The sequence below is a fragment of the Phaenicophaeus curvirostris genome, chromosome 3 (genome assembly GCF_032191515.1).
Source record: "Phaenicophaeus curvirostris isolate KB17595 chromosome 3, BPBGC_Pcur_1.0, whole genome shotgun sequence".
Classification (NCBI taxonomy): domain Eukaryota; kingdom Metazoa; phylum Chordata; class Aves; order Cuculiformes; family Cuculidae; genus Phaenicophaeus; species Phaenicophaeus curvirostris.
In genome coordinates, this window is record NC_091394.1 from 92,060,008 (window position 1) to 92,077,663 (window position 17,656).

General features: G+C 41.7%; 1 protein-coding gene across 3 annotated transcripts in view; it reads left to right on the top strand.

The window, feature by feature from the left end:
* KHDRBS3 (KH RNA binding domain containing, signal transduction associated 3) overlaps positions 1-17,656 on the top strand; it is a 98,339-nt gene that overhangs the window by 55,026 nt on the left and 25,657 nt on the right. For 2 of the 3 annotated variants that reach the window (XR_011337215.1, XM_069854700.1), the window contains exons 6-7: positions 4,499-4,609; positions 5,909-6,101. Coding sequence is in view for 2 of the 3 variants with exons in the window: in XM_069854700.1 (XP_069710801.1) it covers positions 4,499-4,609; positions 5,909-6,101 (304 nt within the window). In the remaining variant the exon portion in view is untranslated. The remainder of the gene's footprint in view (positions 1-4,498; positions 4,610-5,908; positions 6,102-17,656) is intronic. The other variant, XM_069854701.1, reaches the window with a different exon arrangement.

Below are 17,656 nucleotides of genomic sequence, written 5' to 3' on the forward strand. Positions count from 1 at the left end.
AAGCAGGTTCACCTAGGGCAAGTTGCAGAAGAAAGCATTCAGGCAGGTTTTGACTATCTAGAGGAAGAAATTGCACAACCTCTCTGGGCTGCCTTTTGCAGTGCTTGGTCACCCTCAAGGTGAGGATGTTTCTCCTCATGTTGAGGTAGAACTTCCACTGTTCCAGTTGGTGCCTGTTGTCCAGGTCCCTCTGAATGGTATCCTGTCCCTCAGGTGTCAACCACACTACTCAGCTTGGTGTCATCAGCAAACTTGCTAAGGATGCACTTGATCCCACTGTCTGCCATTGATCAAGATATTAAAACAGTACTGGTCCCAGTATGGACCCTTGAGGGACACCACTTATCACTGATCTCAATCTGGACATTGAGCCATTTACTGCTACCTTCTGTGACTATCCAAACAATTCCTGATCCACTTGTCAAATCCATATCCTTCCAATTTAGAGAGAAGGATGTTATGGGCATGGTGTCAAAGGCCTTATAGAAGCCTAGACAGCATCTGTAGCTCTTCCCTTGTGCACTGATGTAGTTCTTCCATTGTAGAAGGCCACTTGGTTGGTCTGACAGGACTTACCCTTGGTGAAGCCATGCTGGCTGTCTCCAAACAACTCCCTGTCCTCCATGTGCTTTAGTATAGCTTCTAGGAAGGTAAGTTCCATGATCTTCTCGGGCGCAGAGGTGAGACTAACAGGTCAGTAGTTCCCAGGGTCCTCCTTTCTACTCTCTTCAATATGAGTATGATGGGTTTTTTTCCAGTCACCAGTGACTTCACCTGACTGCCATGACTTTTGAAATACCATGAAGAGCCTCGGCGACTTCATCAGACAGTTCCCTTAGGACTCTGAGATGCATCTTGTCAGGTCCCAGAGACTTATGTATGTTCAGGTTCCTCAGGTGGTTATGAGCCTGACCTTCTATTACAGTGAGAGGGACTTTGTTGACCCAGTCCTCATCATGTGGTTTATCATCTTGAAAGGTGTTGGAAGAGAGGGTGCCAGTGAAGACTGAGGCAAAGAAGTTAGTTTGCCAGTCTTGCTTATTGTGGCAGATATGGGTTTTTTTGACCTTCTCTTTCTGACATACATGTAGCAACCCTTGCTATTATTTGCATCCCTTGCCAAGTTCAACTCTACTTGTGCCTCACCCTTCCTGACCCTGTTCGTATAGAATGAGGAATTGTCCATGTACTTTACAAGTTAAAGGAAAAATTATTTCTGGTAGTTGTGCTTGTAGTGAAACAAGGATCTATGTATGCAAACCAAAGTTGATCAAAGCTCTTTCATAGTTATTTGAGCAAATGTGCCATAATTTTATTTTAAATAAATGGAAATTTGTTGTTTAATCACTAGCGCTACAGAAAATTTTAAAGTTTATTTTTCTGAACTTTCAATTAAAATGGAAGAATATCTGATTTTTGGAGAGGAGCCCTTTGTTGTCTTAAAGGTTTGGCTGTCAACTGAAATCTCCATGTCAAATAATTTTTCATGTAATTTGAAAAGAAAGGCTATTTTAGATGTCTTTATAAAAAAGACAAATAGCCTGTGGAGTGTATGCAAAGACAAGGAGAGTTGATGGCAGCTGAAATCTGGCCTACAGAATGGTATCCTTGGTAAAAGAAGCAAGCAGTGAAAGACTTGGAGGGACTAAGCCGTGATGAATTTGATTTAATGGTAAGTTATCTCTCTGAATATGATTGAACAGGGCTGAGGTCTTGATTTGGATGAAATAAGAATGAATCTCAATGCTAGCAGGTGCATGAGGGTTTTTGAGTTTATAGGTGAGGCAGTTGTAGAAGAAAAATGTTGAAAGCCTTGAGTTTTTTTTCAGAGGGCTGAGAAGCAGATCATTAAATCATGGAATGGTTTGAGTTGGAAGGGTCCTTAAAGATTATCCAGTTCCAACCCCCCTTCCATGGGCAGGAACATATCCCATTAGATCAGGCTGCGCAAGACCCCAGATGGATACCCCTCAGAAGTAGCAGATTAGTAGAGGGAAAGCCCAGGAAAACAGATTCCAAAAGGAAAAAAATCTCATTGGATGAGAAAAAGTAAATACAACATGGAGTATTTAGACAATCTCTAACAAGCCTCGCTGAAAAGTCATTCGATGCCTACTGGGAGTGCTTTCTAATATGCTGTGGATATTTCCACACTGCTGAATTTCCTGGGAAGAGAAAAGACTATTAGCACGTTCACTAAAATTAAGAGTAGTAGTGGGTTATGTTCAAGTATGAGTGAAGTGTTTACTTAAAAAGTAAAATAACCACTTCAGCCTTAAATATCTGGAGAAATGTGTGAATTACAAAGGAGTGAAATGGAAAACAAAAGTAGGCAAGATCATTCAGAAGAGAGGTGTTGAAGGATTAGCTAAAGCATAGATGGAAGATGAGAACTAAAAGATGTGGAGATTAAACTGCTGTAGGGCATCAGTTTTGCTCCTAATGGATAGACATGTCTGCACAGATATGAGTAGAGATGACTTGCAGTTGTTATCAGTGATGTGGTGGGAGGTGTCAAAGTCAAAAAGAAGGACTTCAATGAATACTTAAGTAGGAAAAGGAAGACTAGGGAAGATGTGAACCTACTGCTGAATGGTGCAGGGTCCCTGGTTACAAGGGCATGGAAGAGACTCGAGTACCTAATGATTTTTATGACTCAGTCTTTACTAGTAAGAAGGGCCTTCTGAAATTGAAGGACACAAAGATGAGGGGGAAAGCATACCCTTGGTGAACTGGATCAAGTTAGAGAATAGTTAAGTGTAAGTAAATGGGCTCTGATGGGATGCACCCAGAAGTGCTGAGGGAGCTGGTGGGTGTCGTTGTGAAGCCACTCTTTGAACTGTTGAGGAGATTAGAGTCACCTGAGGACTGGAGGAAGGTAGACTCCACTCCTGCCTTTACAGTGGCAGGGAGGGCTGGGTGAACTATAGGCTTTTCAGCTTTACGTCAATCCCTGGGAAGGTGATGAGATGACAAATCCTGGCAACCATTTCCAGGCCCGTAAATGACAAGGTCATCAGGAGTAGTAAACATGGATTCACAAAGGCGAAGTCACGCTTGAGCACTACAATAGCTTTCTATGAAGCAGCTGGCCTGGAACGTAACAGGAGAGCAGTGGATGACTGCTGTGACTTCAGAAAGGCTGTCTCTAATTAAGTCCTTAGTGAAACTGTTGAGGTATGGACTGGATGAAGAGACAAATAGTTAGAATTTTTTCTGAATGGCTAGGCCCAGAGAGTGGTTATCATTGGTATGAAGTCCAGCTGGAGACCAATAACAAGCATTGTACCTCAGGGTCAAAACTGCTGAACATCTTTAATAATGATCTAGATGATGGGGCACAATGTACCCTTCACAAATTTGGAGGTAACATTGAACTGGGAATAGTGGGTAATATGCCAGAGGGTAATGCTGATAGATGTTTTTTTAGACTTTCTACAAGTTATTTAAGTTTTCTGACCTGCTTTTCTGACTACTTCACATTTGTTTTATTGGCATTTGTCCTTTAAGACTTAGAGATGAGTTCAGCTTTTCAAGCGATACTACTTTAAATATCTCTCTTATCCTGCTGTTCTAGCACTACTGAGCTCCTTTTCCCCTTCATTAAGTTCTGGTTTTTTTTGACAATTGTGTACTTGCCCTGACTTCCTATGGGATTTCTCTGAATGTCTTCCCTTATTGTGTATATGCCTTTTATTCTTTTAAATCTTCTAAAATGTAACTTAAATAGCTGCCCTTTTTTTAATTAAGAAATACTAGAACTAATCTGTTTTTGCTAAGGTAGGCAAAGGTTCATATGCAAGTGTTTCTTCAGTATTTTCAGTTGGTTTCTGTTCACTGTTCATGTCAGTAAAACTACTTTACTTCCATTTAAATTCTTAGTGGAATAACAATTTTAAGTTTCTAAAAACTTGCTCTCAGCATTATGCCCTGATATGACTCAAATCTGTATGGTGATAATTGAACTTTCCTATTACTGGGTTTCCTCTCAGCACCTTTCTAGTCTCCTCCAGCCTGGTACAGTAACCATCTGAGTGGTTTAATACAGAGCTATACATCTCAGATTGTTTATTCTTCCTACAGTAGCTCTTCAAAAAAGCGTGTAAATGGTTTCCTAATATAGGAGAAATTTTATTTCCCACTCATCCCCACTCTGATCCTATTAACTGTTTTTAAAATGCAGAAAAGACCTTCTCATCACATGGCTCTGGTGTTCTGATTACTTTCCAAGAATAAATCTGTGCTGGCTCTAAAAATTGGTTTTTTCCCTTCCTCAAATGTTTTTCCATGTTTTTCAGCATATCCCACTTCCTGCTGCTTTCACTTGCACCCTGTCTGAAGGATGCCATGAAGGTTATGGCTAGTGATTCTTGAGTCTTTTTACTGCCTTTTTTTTTTTCACTTGGTATTGACTATTGTCTATGCCAATAGGTTCATTTCCCTTTCTTTGGCTTCACTTGGAAAGTGTCACATTTGCTATTTCTTTATATTACTTCAGCAGGCTGTGTCTGGGAACTTCACTGCTCACCCCTGCCCCCACTACAATGAAGTCAAATAAGCAGCTGGTACCCTGTCCTGAGGAGGCATTCTACAGATTAGCCAAAACCAAGTAATAAGCACAGTTTTAAATCACTTACTCTCTAGGCTTGTTTAAAGTACTTTGTGACTGTGTTTTGATCATTAATTAAAATTAATATATTCTATCCTTTTGTATCAAGTATTTATATTTTTGCATTCTTTGTTTAGCAATGCAGTTTTTCAGATACTAATTATTTGTGATAAAATGATTGTGTTTTTTCTGGAAGTTTACCAATGAGAAATGGGATAGGAAATCTTAAGGCCAAATGTGGATCTTAAGTTATAATATTTAAGTTTACTGTCCTGATTTCAGTAGAAGTTTTTTCACTCAATTACTACTCTTGAGATTAATGATGTGATGGCTTGATAGGTAGAAAAGTAGTGTAGAGCTTGCACTTATTTGTTTTCTTGCATGTATCTGTTACAGTACATAATAAGGGTGTGACTTTCTTGGAACAAGTCTTCATGCCTACAGAGCAGTCATTTAAACTCTTACAGTCCATTGGGGGGAAATGGTCTCCTTTAAAAAGGAGATGTCTGTTAGCAAGGTTTTAGAAATCCTATTGAAAAGGGGGTGAATGATGCAAATATCTCTCAGATTGTCTGAGTCTCTCCCTTTACTATAGGGAGGCGGGGAAATTGCCACCTCTAAATCAAATTGTTTTGAAAATTGTTCTGGTTTAGGTCTCACTTTTTATCCATGTATTCAGTGTTCAAAGTAATGGAACGCAAATTAATGCTTATCATTCTTTCAGAACTTGAAAAAATATATTGTTATTTTTGCTTTGAAATATAATCACCCTACACATTAATTACATATTTGAATTTTCCTGCCACAGCTGGGAATTAATGAGAAGAGTATGTAATATTTCTGACCCACTCAAGTCTCTTACATGCAGTGTGATCTTTGGATTGCATTTAGAGGTTTATACAGGATCAGAAGGGAGTTGCAACTGAATCCTCTGTGCAGGATTTGAGTACGATATAGCCTGACAGCTTCAAATTGACCTGTTATTCTATGACTGATTTTGCTATGAGTCAAATTCTAGTGAGGCTGACTGATAGCAAATTGGTTTGGGTGTCACATGTATGTAAGAATGGCTCAAGCTAGTGATAAGTTCATCACTGAATTGCCTTTCTAGTTTGTCATCTCCATTTATTGCATAGTGTGTGTAATTGGGTTGAAGCATACAGAAAAATGACAAACTATAAACATCTTAAGCTTTTTTAGGGTGTAGGAAAGCAACATTTTCATTATACGGGGGAGGGAGCTTTTAAAAGGGAGGCCAAGTGTGTAGTATTTAATTGTAAGTGATCCGTATGTTCACAGGGGCCGTGGAGGAGTGCCTCCACCACCAGCAGGAGTACCACGAGGGGCACCAGCACCAAGAGGAGTGCCTCCTAGTAGAGGACCAGTCAGTCGTAGCCGTGGACTTCTTGCACCCAGGGCAAGAGGTGTGCCGCCCCCTGCAGGCTACCGGCCCCTGCCACCACCTCCAGCACAGGAGACATACGGTGAATATGTAAGTTGGGCTGTTGACATAATGATTGTGAAGTGTGGACATAGTTATGTGGTCATCACCTTTTCAGACTTGAACTGTTTTGTATTGACAAAACTTTATAAGTTATACGTACTCCATAAAGGCATTTACAATGTATTTGGCAAAATAGTTATGTACCTTTTAAACACACTATATTAGGTCTCTTTACAAAAATCTGAAAAATCACATCGTCAGTAGAGTTTTAATTCTCAGCTAAAACTGAGAGTAGTATACTCCTCTTCTTCCTAAACCTATGTTTGTGGTCATAACTGTTGAACGATTGGACAATTTAAATTTTTTTGAAGGCTTCAGAATTCATACTTAAATTTTAACAATGTACAGTATATCGCAATAAGCCATACATATTTATCTTGGGTTTATTGTATTAAAAATCAAAAAACATACTTTATTTTGTACGTAACTGAAAATTAAGGATGGTTGTGAGTTGTTAGGGTAAATTTAATTTAAATTGAACTTACAGAACAGTGAGGAGAAGAAAAGCTTTTTAAATGAAAACTGTTGTCATAAAAGTAGATTGTCTTATAGAAAAAAAGACTTTCAAGGACAATGCTTTCAGTGTTTTCTGTATCTTGGTTCTTAGCGTGCTCTTGACAGCCTAGTCTATCTGGGCATAGCCTCTGTTGACCAGAGAGGCAAAGGAGAAGTTCCTGAGATCCAGAAGACAGTTTTGCTACGTAGCCAACTTTTTAAACTTCCAAGAAAAAATCATGGAACAGGTGATCTTGAGTGCTATCATGAAGCATATGCAAGAGAACCGGGTGATCAGGCCCAGTCAACACGGGTTCACAAAAGGCAGGTCTTGCCAAACTAACCTTCTGTGACAAAGTGACTCGGCTGCTGGATGAGGGGAAGGCTGTGGATGTATCTTCCTGGACTTCAGTAAAGCCTTTGACACAGTTTCTCACAGCATTCTGGTTGAGAAACTGTCAGCCTCTGGCCTGGCCAGGCGCACACTCTCCTGGGTGGAAAACTGGTTGGCTGGCCGAGCCCAGAGAGTGGTGGGAAATGGTGTGAAATCCAGCTGGAGGCCAGTGACAAGTGGGGTTCCCCAGGGCTCAGTGCCGGGTCCAGCCCTGTTCAATGTCTTTATCAATGACCTGGATGAAGGCATTGAGTGCACCCTAAGCAAGTTTGCTGACGACACTAAGCTGGGTGGAAGTGTCGATCTGCTGGAGGGTAGGGAGGCTCTGCAAAGAGATCTGAACAGGCTGGACCTCTGGGCTGAGACCAATGGTGTGAGGTTTAACAAGGCCAAGTGCCGGGTCCTGCACTTGGGGCACAACAACCCTCTGCAGTGCTACAGGCTAGGAGAAGTCTGTCTAGAAAGCTGCCTGGAGGAGAGGGACCTGGGGGTGTTGGTTGACAGCGACTGAACATGAGCCAGCAGTGTGCCCAGGTGGCCAAGAAGGCCAATGGCATCTTGGCTTGTATCAGAAATGGCATGACCAGCAGGTCCAGGGAGATTATTCTCCCTCTGTACTTGGCACTGGTGAGACTGCACCTCGAATGCTGTGTTCAGTTCTGGTTCCCTCACCACACGAAGGATGTTGAGGTTCTGGAGCGAGTCCAGAGAAGAGCAATGAAGCTGGTGAGGGGGCTGGAGAACAAGTCTTACGAGGAGTGGCTGAGGTAATTGGGGTTGTTTAGCCTGGAGAAGAGGAGGTTGAGGGGAGACCTTATTTCTCTCTTCAACTACCTGTAAGGAGGTTGTGGAGAGGGGGAAGCTGGCCTCTTCTCCCAAGTGACAGGGGACAGTACAAGAGGGAATGACCTCAAGCTCCACCAGGGGAGGTTCAGCTTGATATCAAGATAAACTTTTTCACGGAAAGGGTCATTAGGCAATGGAACAGGCTGCCCAGGGAAGTGGTTGAGTCACCTTCCCTGCAGGTGTTTAAAAGATGGGTAGATGAGGTGCTGAGGGGCATAGTTTAGTGAGTGATAGGAATGGTTGGCCTAGATGATCCGATGGGTCTTTTCCAACCTAGTGATTTTTCGATTCTATGAAATCTGTATGTTGCTACCTGTATATGTGTACCTGAACAATTTGGAAGACATACGTAGTTTATTTTTATGAGGTGTAGGACTTCAATGGATCTAAATGGTCGTAGTGGCTGATAGGAATGGTTGGACTCGATGATCCTGGGGGTCTTTTCCAACCTAATGGTTCTGTGATTTTTGTAAATGTCCCCTGGCTATACCTGACTTGATTGGTCAGGGTGAGTACTGCAAGCAAATGGTCATTTCTGAATGCTTTCAAAGGAATTAATCCTCATTAAACAGCCTGTTTCCAGGGCGTACACTATAGAACATAGTGATGCAGTAGAAAATAAACCTTTTTGACTACCTTCACATTTATATTTATATGTATGCTGTTTATAGCATGTGTATAATAGAAGTGGTATTGTCATAACAGCTAGCTATTTGATTCAGTATCCCGATGCATGCTTTACTTCTGAGAGAATAATTAGAAAATAGTACTATGAAGAAAAGTAGTGCTGTGCTAAGTAACTTCTAAAACCAATGTTCGTTAGAACAGGATCACTTACCTTCCAAAGAAGTTAACTGGGATAGATATATTTAAAGCTGTAGTTCATAAAGCAATGCTAGTTAGTCTGTTTTTAAATTACCATATATTCTGTCTCTGTTGTTAAAGAGGAGATTCACAAAAATAAAGGTTTGCAAGGACATGAGCTGCTAGTGTATTGTACATTAGAGTTAATGCATGGTATTTTTTTTACTTGCCCATTTGTAGTAGGCTATCCAAATGCCTTAACTGCATCTTTTACAGTGTAAGGTAATGTGGTAGGGGTAGTTACTAGTATCTCCCCTTTCCTGACACATTGCCATCTCCAGTACTAAGTACTGGTTTGCTAACCTTAATATCTGGGCAGGGTGGGGTGTCACTGAGAAATGCCTGTAGAATGAGAACATCTGTGAGATTGTGGGTATTGTAAGAATTTATTTAAGCAGCGTATAATTTCAGAGCCATGGAGACTGGAATATCCAGAGAGGTTGCAGAGCAGCCTTTAGAACTTCTGAGGGCTGGAAAGTCTGCAAGGATTCATGAAGCTTTTCCTTCTCTTAGGGTCACAAGCCTCTGTTTTGTACTCTTTTTATGATAATGTGTAACTATGCAAGTTCAGAAGCAAGCAAACTACGTTCTGGATGGGGGAGCCTTCAGCTGCTTTCCCTCTATGTGAAGTCCTTGCCCTTTGACTCAGTGGGTTGCTGTTTAAGTATGCCTCATGACAGAAAACAAGGCTGTCATCGAGTCGCAAGCAGCATCCATTTTTGTTCAGTTGCTTTGATAGCTTTTCTGTGGTCCTTGAGAATAAATTAAACCAATGACTCTCTATCCTATGAGGTACAAGGTCAACAAAACTAAGTGATTGCTGCTGTCCCATGCTTGGAGCCCATAGGGACATTGTTGAGTACTCACCTGTTACAGAAAGCTTTGTACAGAGCATCCTGCCTCCACCATCTGTCCACTTGCTGGGATGTTTTTAACACTGACTCTGGATACTTGATGTGGCCTCATCTGCTGAAGTCATGCAACGTATTGGGCTAGCAGCAATATCTGTGCATTTTTCCAGTTCAGTATAACTAGTTTTCCCACTCCACTGCTGTCAGTCTCGCTTCTGTCTATCTCACCCTCAGGACCCCATTCCTCCTGCGACCTAACCATATTGTTAGTACCATGATGAAAGTTTTGAAGCCACTAAATGACAGTTCCTTATCATTTTCTGTGAACGTTGTCTCTTTAATAGCTGTAGTATCAACTTAGATGATAACAAATTCAGGCCTCTCTCGCCAGCCAGCTTTATAATCACAGTTCTAAGCTCACTGCTGTTCATGATAAGCTTTCTCTGAAGGCTGACATACCTCCCATTTCTAGATCTTCAACCACTCGGGTCAAGAGGAAGCCTATTATGATGTGTGAAGCATGTCCAAGTTTATTATTTTTAATATTTGGGTAAGGGAAATAATACGACATAATTGATAGTTTTATCAAATCACTTGTAGGTAAAGTGGCATCATTCTCTTCATTGAGGCTTTCTCCCTACTCATTGAACAAAACTATGCAGTAGATGAAATTTTCATACTTTTTTGACAATTTTTTCTGTTAAGATAGGAAATATAAATTGGGTTCAACAATTAGCTGATGATATTAAACTTTTTCCTAATTTTCAATATACAGGAAATTAGTAACAGTATGCTAGCATTTCACTGCTTTGTGTAAATTCATAGGTTAGGATGTAACTGCTCAGTCTCTTACTGTCTATTAACAGTTGCTCTTCTCTTCCTCTTCCTGTTGTCCTCCTCTTACCAGCTTCAAACCTTTGAGTCTTTTCCCAAATTAGTAGCATAGCAAATTAGCTGTTGCTTTTTTAAGAAATTATTTACTCCTGTTTTCATCTTGCAAAAGAAAATATTTTGCAAATAGTCTGTAAATATTTCAGTGCTGTACTTCAGTATATTTAGGAAGATGCCGTATAATCATAGAATGGTTTTGATTGGAAGGAACCTGGAGAGGTCATCTAGTCCAACAACACTGCAGTGAGCAAGGACAACTTCAACTAGATCAGGTTGCTCAGAGACCCTCTGACCTGACCTTGAGTGTTTCCAGGAATCAGGCATACACAATTGCACTGGGCAACCTGTTCCACTGCTTCACCACCCTCAGGAAAAGAATATATCTTCCTAATTGTCTAAATGTTTTTTTTTTAATTTAAAAACACTACACCTTGTCATATTCATAGAATCATAGAATAACCAGGTTGGAAGAGACCCACCGGATCATCAAGTCCAACCATTCCTATCAAACACTAAACCATGCCCCTTAGCACCTCGTCCACCTGTGCCTTAAACACCTCCAGGGAAGGTGACTCAACCACCTCCCTGGGCAGCCTGTTCCAGTGCCCAATCACCCTTTCTGTGAAAAATTTTTTCCTAATGTCCAGCCTAAACCTCCCCTGGTGGAGCTTGAGGCCATTCCCTCTTGTCCTGTCCCCTGTCACTTGGGAGAAGAGGCCAGCACCCTCCTCTCTACAACCTCCTTTCAGGTAGTTATAGAGAGCAATGAGGTCTCCCCTCAGCCTCCTCTTCTCCAGGCTAAACAATCCCAGCTCTCTCAGCTGTTCCTCATAAGGCCTGTTCTCCAGCCCCTTCACCAGCTTTGTTGCTCTTCTCTGGACTTGCTCCAGAGCCTCAACATCCTTCTTGTGGTGAGGGGCCCAGAACTGAACACAGGATTCGAGGAGCGGTCTCACCAGTGCCGAGTACAGAGGGAGAATAACCTCCCTGGACCTGCATAGGGTTGTTGTGCCCCAAGTGCAGGACCCGGCATTTGGCCTTGTTAAACCTCACACCATTGGTCTCAGCCCAGAGGTCCAGCCTGTTCAGATCCCTTTGCAGAGCCTCCCTTCCCTCCAGCAGATTGACACTTCCACCCAGCTTAGTGTCGTCCGCAAACTTGCTAAGGGTGCACTCGATGCCTTCATCCAGGTCATTGATGAGGACATTGAACAGGGCTGGACCCAGCACTGAGCCCTGGGGAACCCCACTTGTCACTGGCCTCCAGCTGGATTTCACACCATTTCCCACCACTCTCTGGGCCCGGCCATCCAACCAGTTTTCCACCCAGGAGAGTGTGCGCCTGTCCAGGCCAGAGGCTGACAGTTTCTCAAGCAGAATGCTGTGAGAAACTGTGTCAAAGGCTTTACTGAAGTCCAGGAAGATACATCCACAGCCTTTCCCTCATGCAGCAGCCGAGTCACTTTGTCATAGGAGGTGATCAGGTTTCTTTGGTAAGACCTGCCTTTCATGAACCCGTGTTCACTGGGCCTGATCACCCGGTTCTCTTGCATATGCTTCATCATAGCACTCAAGGTCACCTGCTCCATGACTTTCCCTGGCACTGAGGTCAGACTGACAGGCCTGTAGTTTCCTGGGTCCTCCCTGCAACCCTTCTTGTAGATGGGCACAACATCAGCCAGCCTCCAGTCCAGTGGAACTTCCCCAGTCTTCCAGGACTGTTGGAAGATGATGGAAAGGGGTTTGGCCAGCACATCCGCCAGCTCCTTCAATACCCTTGGGTGAATCCCATCCGGCCCCCATAGACTTGTGGGTGTCTAGTCAGGCTAGCAAGGCTCAGAGCTCCTCTTGGATCATGGGAGCCTCATTTTGCTCCTCTAGCTCCTGGGTTTGTGCACAGATGGAACAACTTTCTTTACAATTAAAGACTGAGGCAAAGAAGGCATTAAGTACCTCAGCCTTTTCCTCATCCCCTGTCACTGTTGTTCCTTCTGCATCCAATAGGGACTGTATGGTCTCCCTAGTCCTCCTTTTATTGTTGATATATGTATAGAAAGATTTTTCTGTTATCTTTCACAGACTTTGCCAGTCTGATTTCTAGTTGAGCTTTAGCCCTTCTGATTTTTTCTCTACACAATCTCACTTCCCTCCTGTAGTCCAGCCAAGAGGCCTGACACCTCTTCCAGAGCCCATAAACGTTTCTCTTCTTCTTGATGTCACTCAAGATCTCTCTGTCCAACCAAGCTGGTTTTTTCTCCTGCCAGCTTTTTTTCCGGAACATGGGGATGGCTTTCTCCTGAGCTGCTAGGATTTCCTTTTTGAAGAGCTCCCAGCCCTCATGGGCTCCCTTGCCCTTAAGTACTGTCTCCCAGGAGACTTGGCCAACCAGCCTTCTGAAGAGTTCAATGTCTGCCCTCTGGAAATCTACTGCTACTGTCCTGCTTAACCACCCTCTTCACTTCACCTAGAACAGAAAACCCTATCATCTCATTATCACTTTGTCCTAGGCGTCCACCTACTGCCACATCCCCCACAAGGCCTTCTCTGTTCACAAACAGCAGGTCCAGGAGGGCACCTTCCCTTGTTGGTTCATTCACCAGCTGTGCAAGGAAATTGTCTTCCATGCACTCTAGGAACCTCCTAGACTGCTTCCTTTCTGCTGTATTGTACTTCCAGCAGGTATCAGGAAGATTGAAGTCTCCCACAAGAACAAGAGGCATTGATCTAGAGATTAACCCCAGCTGTTTACAGAAGAGCTCATCAGCTGCTTCTCCTTGGCTGGGTGGTCTGTAACAGACTCCCATCACAAAATCTGCCTTCTTGTGGGCTCCTCTGATTTTAACCCACAGGCACTCAATCTCCTCATCACCACAGTCCATCTCAGTGGTGTCCAAGTCCTCCCTTACAAAGAGGGTTACCCTGCCTCCTCTCCTACCCTTCCTATCCTGCCTGAAGAGTTTGTACCCCACCATAGTTGTACTCCAGTTATATGAGTCATCCCACTGTGCTTCCATGATGGCATCAACATCATATGCTCCTTGTCCTATGACAGCTTCCAGCTCTTCCTTCTTATTCCCCATGCTGCGTGCATTGGTGTAAATGCACTTCAGTTGAGCTGCTGAGCCTTCAGCCCTCTTAGAGGGAACAGAGTTCATTCCCAATTGCCTGATAACTGGAGTAGCTAGTGCCAGAGTGCCCATATCTCCCTTAGCGCCCCCAGGTGTGTTCACCCCCACTTTCTGTGTGGTGATGTACTGCTGGTCCTCTCCAGCACACCATCTCTGAATCACCATTGCCCCACGTCCAGGCTCGCTCTTGTCTAGCCTGGTCTCAACCCCCTCCCCCTTCACATTTAGCTTAAAGCTCGATTTATGAGCTTAGCTAGGTTTTTAGCAAGGGTTTTAGCCTCCCTAGGAGACACGCGTGTCCCATCCTTAGCAACAAAGTCTGGGGGTGCGTGAGCCACCCCGTGATCAAAGAAGCCAAAGCCCCTCTTCCTCACACTAGGCTCGGAGCCAGGCATTAATTGAATTCTTATTTCTGACTTCCAGCTCCTCTCTATTTAGCCTTGGGATGGAGCAGAACACTATTTATGCCCCAGAGCCCTCCATCATTTTCCCAATGGCCCTGAAGTCTATTTTGATGGTTTTGGTTTTTCTGTTTACTAGATCATCATTACCAGTTTGGACTACTATCAGAGGATAGTAGTCTGTCTCATGGACCAGGGAAGGAAGTTTTCTAGCTACCTCCTTCACTGATGCCCCCGGTAAGCAGCAGACCTCTCTGTGGAGCGGGTCCGGTCTTACAAATGGGTCCCTCCGTTCCTTTTAGGAGGGAGTCCTCTACAACTGTCACCCTCCTCTTCTTCTTAATGGAGGATATTTTTATCTTTTTCTGAGGATGGTGCGGTCTGTCCAAGCTGACCGTTTTCAGTCTTGGTGCTGAATGAGTATGAGTCATCCTCCCCATTCTGACACTGCTCTCTGCTCTTGTACACAGAAAATCAGAATTGTCCAGGTAGCTAATTAGTTTAAATGTTACTGCCTATATTCATTAGTAGCTCTTCCATTTTTGAAGGTGCATGAAAGGCAATCCACCAGTACTTTTCTAATTCTGGGAATACCTTATTTTTTTCTGGTTTATTATGCACTAGGTTACTTCTAGATTAAAACAGATGAAATTCTACAAAATAAGAACTTACAGTCCATGCATGTTTGCTGGTAATGGCCTTAATGTGAACACTCGGGCTTTTGCTGGTAGTAGTTATCCATATTTGTTCTGACTGCCCAACCTTCCCTATTGATTAAATGATGGGGAGATGTTATTTGTATGTAACAAAATGGCTGTTCCTTCCCTTTGCAATTCCAATTCACCGAAACCAATTTCTTCATTGCACTGTGCTGATGTTGTCTATTGTTCTTTCTCCTTTGAGTTAGTCTCTGCACACTTTTTTTTTTTTTTGAATGTGGTAGTTTATCTAAAAGGAAGACATTTCTCCAGTATTCTCTGATAAAGTGCTGGTGTAAGTATTAATTTCAGAGAATGATGAGGAAAAGAAACAACAACCTTTTAGTTGTAGTGATAACAGCCTTAATTTTTTTCCCTTGGATGGATTTCCTTAGTTGAGGAGAGCTGGAAAATTGATTCTTTATTGATTTCATGATCTTTCTTTTTCCAACACTGCAAATGGCCTTTTTGTTAAAATGAACTTTTTGCTCTCTTCTTTCTTCTTGTTTCTCTGTCTTGTTCTCTTTGAAATATTGTTAATTTCCCCTAAGAAGGGCTCAAACACTAGTCTGTCATTGTCAGTATCAGCAGATCATAATTTAAAGCCACGATTTTCTGTTCCCCATGAACATGGGTATATTTAAAGTACTTAATTATTAGAAAGAAACATTGATGAACAAGGCTTAGCTTGATTTATGATGTTTTGGGTAGTGCAGAGGTTTTGGCAAAGATTGCTTTCTTGGCTTTTATCATCTTTTGACCTGTGATAATAACTTACTATTTAATACATTTGGAGGGTACATGTTTACATCTTGCCTTTGGTTCTGCTAATGAAGAATTTCTGCACTTTGCACTGAACAATTGCTGTTACCAGTGCTGCTCTCCAGGATATCAGCTATGAGCACTAACATTAGGCAACTGCAGGCAGAAGATTTCTTGAAGAGGGAATATAATATGATGCTGCCTTAATAAAGGAATTGATTAATCAATTTGAGATTTTACAAAGTAATTTTATAATCTTTTCAGAAGATCTGTTGTGTAATTTTAGCTCTTCTGTTGATTTGGGAGGGAAGGTTCTTAAGAATGAAATTAGCGGAAGGCAGGACAATCATTCTTGACTTTTTTCCTGGTTCATATTTTTCAAATGATGATGGAAAATGCCTGTAGTTTAAGACGACTTGAGCTTTTTAGTTTCTCTTCTGTTTTTGTAAACACAAACTGTACAGCACACTTGACACCTTTTCATCAGCCTACAGGTGATGAAAGTTTTTGAGGTTATCCTGAAAAGTAAGACAATGAAAAACAAACCAAGTGCTCCCATTCAAATGGTATGAAAATATGATGTGTTGGGGCTTTTTTTTCGTGGGAGAATCATAGAATGGTTTGGGTTGGAAGTGACCTTAAAGATCATCCAGTTCCACCTCTCCTGCCATGGAGTGGATACCTTCCAGTAGAGCAGGTTAGTCAAAGCCTCATCCAGCCTGGCCTTGAAACACCTCCAGGGATGGGGCGTCATCTAGTTTGCTGGGCAGTCTGTGACAGTGGCTCACTGCCTTCACAGGAAAAAATTTTTTTCTGATATCTAAACATGTTTTCACCAGTAAACTCTTCCTGATTACCAAATATCTCTAGTAGGAGCTGTTTATAGACTTGCGTAATTGGAGTAGAGGGGGAGTCCATTATATGGCACTTGGTAGGTAGTAGGAATGCAAATGCTGTCATCAGTGTGAAGAATTACGGCTTTAAACACAAAAGTCAATGCTTATGTAAAATACCTGAAACATGCCAAACTATCAGCAGTAGAAATGCAATTAAAATATTTGTATGAAGGTCTAATTCTTCCTGTATTACACAGAAAGAAACTAGTATAGCAATGCTATCAGTGAATCTGTGATCTACCTATACATACGCAGGTATTTGATATTAAAGTACTGTCTTGTCCATTTCATTATTTATGTGTAAAACCAATAATTATTTTCATTTAAGCTAGCATGAAGTTTTATAGTACTGAAATATGCTACATGGCCAATGATATTTCACCTAGACACTAAAAATGAAAGAAAACATTTATTGAAGCCACAAGAGGTCTATTTCAGAAAAACAGTCAAGTAGTGTGAATTTAATCTAAGATGGGAAACATTTTGTCTTGGTCAACCTTATTTATAACCTCCTGAAAGTTCTCAAGTACAGTATTTTAAGTGGTACAGTATCAGACCTAATTTAGAAAAACTTCTGAAACAAACTGTTAGTTGCCCCTACCTAATTGCTACTTAAAGGGAATAATTCACAAAAAAGAAATGTTTGGGAATTAGAATCTCTTATCTCTTAAAAGAACAACGCATTGAGAGCAGCTCTTCACATCTGCTCTGTTTTTGCCACATGTTGCACGTGAAGTTTTATCTTGGTTTTAATATAAGTTTTTGGTTTTGTAAATGTAAGTACAGCAATAAAAAGGAATAATTGATCTATTTAAGCACATTATAGTAATTGCAACAGTGGAGGTTGATCTTTTTGATGCAAAGTGACTAGAGTCCCACGTATAAGGTATAAACCAAGTATCTTTCCATTAAAATCTTATGAGCCACCTCCAACAATACAGTATCACAGGATGACTTTCTGTAGTAGTACATTTACGTGAAATGGTGAATGGTAGTGAGTTCTGGGCAAAATTTCTGAGAAACGTCAATGCTAGTAACACCTACATTTGGTGTATAATGGATCTCCCCAACTTTTTCCCATTTTTTTCTGCTGGAAGAGGGATCTTCTTATTTTAAATTTACCTGATTCCATTGTCTTCAGGAAGTCATAGAAATACCATAAACTGAGTAGTCAGTTTTCACCTTTCTTTCACACTCAATTTTTTTAGTGAAATAGTTAACATAAATGCAAAGAGCAGGACTGATTGCTTAAAATTTCTCTAGTGATTCCTTAGTGGCAAAACTTAGCCTAACACGTTAAGAGGTTAATTCTGTTGT